Below are 6,575 nucleotides of genomic sequence, written 5' to 3' on the forward strand. Positions count from 1 at the left end.
CTAGGCCAACTAGCTTAGTTTTTATTTGGCTGAATGGCCAACTAGCTTAGTTAATCTCAAAGAAAAGTGGAATTGGCAGCGCAATTCATCCGAAATAAAATCATGACTTCTCAATAGAAAAGTAGTACTACTGCCAAACAAGCCCCAACACGTGCACACAGAACAAACCACAAAGACACACACACAGCGCCGGGCCTTTGTTGTAGAACTCCCCAGACTTAAAAGGAAGAGACAAACAAAACTCATAAGCAACCATCCTAGATTTTTCCACCCAATTCTTACTTCTTGTTTTTGTTTTGTCATCCCTGTCTTTCTCACTCTCTTCAATGCTTTGGTTTCAACACACTGTTCCAACGTAGAGAGAGAGAGAGAGAGAGAGAGAGAGAGAGAGAGAGAAACATAGAAATCAAAGAAGTCCCTTGAAACCTCTCTCTCACCAAACATTTACATATACATTTCATATTCAATGAAAGAAGGCGCAATCAAAGGGTGTGTGAACTGATACCATTCATTCTCTCATACGTCTTTGGTATTAACTCCCACCTTTTAAAGCCCATACCAAAAGCAACCCACATGGTAAATGATATCACTGCCATTCTTTTGTCTTTTGTTTCTTTCATCCCCATGTTGCATGTTTTTTCCATATTTGCCAAGAAAATTGGAATAAGAAGTTTTTATTTGGTTTAGGATTTTCCTATTATTGAGGGGAACTTTTATTTGGGAATAAATCATTTGGTGAGGGTTTGAATTTCTTTTTCCTGGTTGGTAGTGATCTTGGTCTGTTTGGGTTTATGAATGTTGGTTTTGCTTGTTGAAGATAATCAAACACCCATATGACAAAAACCAATATTGCTTCATCATTGCCACTGTGAGATGCAATTCCAGCCAAATGGGAGAGTTTTGATATGAGTTTGATGTTTGTGAAAAAAACAGAAAAAATAATTCCCAGAAGCTGGATTTGATTAGAAATTGAAGTAAAGATGCAACCAAGGTTGATGGCACTGGAGGAAGGTAAGGACCTTGCCACTACAGTGAGAACATATCAACCTAGGGCTTTGCCTCTGAGAGTTCTTCAATTTTTCTTGGTATTTTTGGTTCTGGGTCTTGGGGTTTCAGTTTGTAGCATGTATATGATTCGATTTTTTAAAGTTCCAAATGCGGCTCCAGTAGTACAGTCCACTATTGTACCTTCTTACTTTGTTGAGCTAGATAGTACACAGAGTTGGATTAGGCCTCCAGCAAATTTGTTGCACATCATGAATGATACTGAGCTGTTGTGGCGGGCTTCGTTTGTTCCTCAAATAAAGAGTTATCCTTTCAATAGAGTTCCTAAGATTGCATTCATGTACTTAACAAAGGGGCCATTGCCAATGGCACCTCTTTGGGAGAGGTTCTTTAAGGGGCACGAGGGGCTTTATTCGATCTATGTTCATGCAATGCCATCTTATGATGCCAACTATCCACCTTCATCAGTTTTTTACAGGAGACAAATTCCAAGCCAGGTATCAGAGATCTTTGGTTCTTTTTATATATGTTTAGTGGCATGAGCGGTTCTCTTTATTTCATCAAAAGTCATTTCTTTAATTACTATTTTTGTTGTCTCCTGAATATATAAATTGTCTGTAAAATTATAAACTGTCTGATATTTTGTGAATTGAGATGGCCCTGAAACTGCCAAAGAGCTACCCTTTTGAGTTTTATAGGGACCCATCAGCTATAGAATTTTGAAAGGAATCAATTGATGTATTTGGTCATATTGGCTGTATGTTCACCCAATCCCTAATAAATTGCTAATTATGTGCTTAGCATATTCTATTCAAATGGCTAGATGTCACCCTCTATAATTTTTGTAACAGTAAAGATATATATTGGCAGTCATTGTAAAGGTAGGATCGATAGGTGATGAATAATATAGAATTAGTTGAGATGCTTCAGCAATTATGTTGGAGACTATTGATTGCATTGTCGAGGAGTGACCATGTTTTAAGTTGAAAGGTAGAAAATGAAGATCAAATCAAATTAGTGCTTAGTGGAAATTGATTGACAACATATAGCATTAAAAAAACTTACCTATCAAAAGACCAAAAAAAAGAAAACTCTTGCCTGGTGGAATTGAAGGGGATTCATTTGACTGTCTCAAATGGAGAAAGGACCCTTGTAGTTGTCCTGCCCAAATATTCAGGACATGACTTTTTTGAGTTGTGACTCGGTTAGTTTAGAAAGATGTATGCTACACCATATTGGTTTACATCCAAGCATTTGTGGGTCTTTTACATGGAAAGACAAAGTGAAGAAAGCACATTGGAGCCATACTTTGTAAAAGGAAAGATTAGAATTTGCCATGCATTCCCTACATAGTACCCAGTATCAGTTTGTTCTGGTCTATTGCACTTTTCTTGTGCCTGTTTCACCTTGGGGGTTTGGTTTATAGGTCTAACCTTGTAACCTATGATATAACCACAGATTGGGGAATTCCTACTAGGAAGGTTGCAACCTCTTTGTTGCCTTTGGGCAACACAATAGAAAGGATGTACAAATTTGGTACTATCTACTCAGATTCACTTTATGGACGTAGCAATATTTAACTGATATTATGTGCTCTGACTTCTGACAACTTCTTTTGATATGGTGGATGCCAACCAGTGACTAGGAAATGCTTCTGGCTTTTTATTTATATATTTTATTTATTATTTTTTTAAAGCAAATAATTTTATAGGCTTTATCAGACCATTTCTTGCTGCCTCTCATCACTCATTCACCCAATTCCAACCCCAACTCCCATTCCAAACTTTTCCTTGATGTACATGATTCAGTCATCAGTTTTTTTTTCTTTTCTTTCTTTGGTAAGGGTGAATCTCTAACCACTAGCAACACATGCATATAAGTTGAGTTTAAGGCAGGGGCTCCAGTTTTTGGGTAGAAGTTCCTTTGAAGTGTCATTTTTGTTCCTAGATGGAATAATTTCAGAATTGGTTTTGTCAATCCAACCTTGAATCAAGAGGGGACATTTTGAGTTGCATCTCACAATAAACATGTTGTGGTTCATTTGTAGTAGGAAATAACTGGTGACCTCTATAAAAGTTGTGCACCATCCTACATTCTTGTAGTTTTTGGCCGTTCATCCTCATTTCTTAATTTTCACTTTGATAGTCCTCAATGATCCCATTCAATGGCTATCTGGCATCTGCTTTGACGTGTAACAATCTAGAAGGCAATAGTGACATGTGCGTATTTTTCTGAATGACACTGGTGAAACATCTGCTTCAAATGGATGCACCACCAGTAGTGCTTTACATATCCCTATTATTATTGTTAAGCATCATGCTTTGGCTTGTTACTTCTCTTTTAAATGCATGCTGCCTTTTGGGACTGCATACTTTGTGTATTGAAAATTTATATAGTATGCAGTTAATCTCTTCTTTGTTTGATAGAGGCAAAATTTTCATTTTGAATGAGAAATGTTGATGCATTTTTGTTGGCACCTTGACCAACCTTTAAGTATGTGTGCACCACATGGCACTTCTACTGGAAGCTAGAAATCTCTTGCACAGTTTTTTTGTGTGTGTGTGTGTGGTAAATTTCCTCCTCTTAGGGTATATAGCAAATCAAAGATTATGTACAATTATCTTTTTGCTTGGAAATCCTGTTCTGAAATGCCTGAGCAATTTCCTCTCACCCAAAACTTTATGCTGATATCATTAGAGCATTAACTTTTGAAGTAAAGTTAGATTGTCAAAATGATGTTGGCAAGCATGTTTCTAGAGAAGCCTCTGGACTTTTTAGGATTCTTGTGCCTGGAATATGCAACGACGTGAGTGTGGAAATGATAAGAAATTTTCTAGCTGTATTTCTAAACATCTACTTTAAAAGGTTTCTATTCAGCATGTTTTCTTTAATGAAAAAGGAAAGGAAAATAAAAGAAAATTAATCACCATGTTTTCTCTTGTTGGGAAAATTAGCCACTCATTTTCCTATGGTTTTTTGGTGAACAGGTGACAGAGTGGGGAAGAATGACTATGTGTGATGCTGAGAGGAGGCTCCTGGCTAATGCATTGCTTGATATCTCAAATGAATGGTTTATCCTGCTGTCTGAGGCATGCATTCCTCTCCATAACTTCAGCATTGTCTATAGCTACATATCAAGATCCAAGCACAGCTTTATGGGTTCATTTGATGAACTTGGACCCTATGGGAGAGGGCGCTATAATGAAAAAATGGCTCCTCTGGTCAACCTCACCAATTGGCGTAAAGGGCCTCAATGGTTTGAAGTTAATCGAGAACTTGCAGTTAAGATAATTGCTGATATTACTTACTACCCCAAGTTCAAAGATTTTTGTCGACCAGCATGTTATGTGGATGAGCACTACTTCCAAACAATGCTGAGCATCGAAACGCCACATCTTCTCGCCAACAGGAGCCTTACTTATGTGGACTGGTCAAGAGGTGGTGCTCACCCTGCTACATTTGGGAAGGTTGATATTAAAGAGGAATTCTTCAAGAAGATTTTTAATAGCAACTGCCTTTACAATAACCAGCCGTCTTCACTTTGTTACCTTTTTGCTAGAAAGTTTGCTCCAAGTGCTTTGGAGCCTCTATTGGAATTATCAGCCAAAATTCTAGGCTTTTGATAAATGCTTCGCTTGTGAGATGCATATTTGGATTATTACTAGTTGGAGCACGTCGGTTTAGTAATGAGCTAACCCCATTAAGGTTAGATGTGATTGATCTTTTGATACTCCTGCGTCACAGGATTTTGAAGCACCCAATATTACACAGCATCAGAAGTATAGAAAATCAGAGCCTAGAAGTAGTGTCTTAGACAATCTCAGGCATAATAAATATTACGTCTTATTGGGTTGTTCTTTGTTAGTCGATTATATGTAATGCTATGGCATTATTAAATAAAAATCTTGTAATCTCATTTTTGGTGGATGATCTTTTTCTTTGTACTAAAATTATTTTTATGTTTTTTGATTTTGGGTAGTATGAAATACAGCCTCCTCTAGTTCTTTAACAATTTGAGGAATTAGATGGATTAAGTGAGGTATGATACTTGAAATTTGATCTAATTAGATTTCTTTTTTTCTTAAATCATTTCCATATTTCAATTTTATTTTCTGTGATTGGTATCAATCTTTTTTTTTTTTTTTTGATGAACTGATTGGTATCAATCTAGCAATCTAGCTTTGAGAGTATTTGATGCCAAACTTTGGAAGCATGTCCAATCTTTATGTCATTATGTTGACATGAAAGGGCAATGAATAGTTTATCTCTTTTTTAATGAAATGAATAGTTTTTCTTGAATAAGGTATTGTCATTATTTGCATTTCCGTGATCTTAATGTATTTTACAGTCAACATCAATTAATAATATTGCATACTGCATTTATTTTGTTACATACAATCTTCATGTTTTATGAATAAACTAGAGATATGTTATTGGATCATAAGAAGCTCGAAGAATTCTAGACATCTATATTAACAAAAATGATTATATGTTATCTTCTAATTGGTAGGAAATAATTCCCATTGATTTAGTGTGCATTTGGGATAAGCTGAAAATTTTAGCTTATTTTTGTTACCATTCATGAGTTTTACTGCACTTTTTGATACTATTCATGGGTTCTAATGTACTATTTAGTTAACTTTTACCTTTATTTATGGTATTTTCAGTAAATTTTTTTTAGTTTAAACTAAATAAGTTGTTCCTAAATGGGCACTTAGTTAATGAGTCGACCAAAGTGAGTTCATCCCATAGTCCCTAATACAAATACAAGAATTTGATTGGAAGTTCAAAAGGATAAACAGCGATTTCATTTTTCTTTTTTGGGGTAAATGGAGGGGGTAAGGGAAGAGAAATTTTATTGTATATATTTTTAATACATTGTAAATGGAGGAAGAATTCAAACCATGTTTCTATCTGATCTAGGCCCATTAAATTGTTGAAATCTGCCCGTAAAAAAACATATTATTTAATGCATCCAGTAAACCAGTCTTTATTTTACATACATGTGGGGTTTCATATGCATGACTCACATGTGGAGTCTATTTTTTTGTGAGTAGTATAATGTATATTGGCTACACTGAATAATTTCATCATAAATAAATAATAATTGGTACCATTAAAAACGGATTTAATGGAAATAAAAAGTTTTATTTTCAAAATAAGTATATTTTTCTTTTGAAGAATTTTTTTAATAAGTATTAGATGAGTAGTCATTGGGTTTCCATCTATTTCTTTTCTTTTTCTTAATAAAAACTTTCTAAAGGAGCAAAAATCTTAGATTCTTAATAGAAGGATAGCTATAGAATAAAGGTTCAAACTTTCACAAAAAATTAAAGAAAAAAGAATTGGTCCAACATAGAAAATATTTGATAATTTGGTTCATAATTAACTCTAATTGAATAGTCACGAGTAAAAAAAGTAAAAAACTGGTCCAACTTCCATAAAAAATAAATAAAGAAAAAAAAAAAAAGAATTAGTCCAACATCGAATGCAAGAGCCAAATTCATCATCACGTAAGGTTATGCAAAGCCTATGGTTATACAAAGCCTGAATTTCTTTCCCAAAAGTTC

General features: G+C 34.8%; 1 protein-coding gene across 1 annotated transcript; it reads left to right on the forward strand.

The window, feature by feature from the left end:
• Positions 1–202: 202 nt before the first annotated feature.
• LOC142633330 (glycosyltransferase BC10-like) lies at positions 203–5,017 on the forward strand. The gene is made up of 2 exons (XM_075807556.1): positions 203–1,502; positions 3,993–5,017. Exons 1-2 carry the CDS (start codon positions 981–983, stop codon positions 4,626–4,628), a joined length of 1,158 nt encoding a protein of 385 aa, XP_075663671.1. The 5' UTR covers positions 203–980; the 3' UTR covers positions 4,629–5,017.
• Positions 5,018–6,575: the final 1,558 nt, after the last annotated feature.

Source organism: Castanea sativa, chromosome 5 (assembly GCF_040712315.1).
Source record: "Castanea sativa cultivar Marrone di Chiusa Pesio chromosome 5, ASM4071231v1".
Lineage (NCBI taxonomy): Eukaryota > Viridiplantae > Streptophyta > Magnoliopsida > Fagales > Fagaceae > Castanea > Castanea sativa.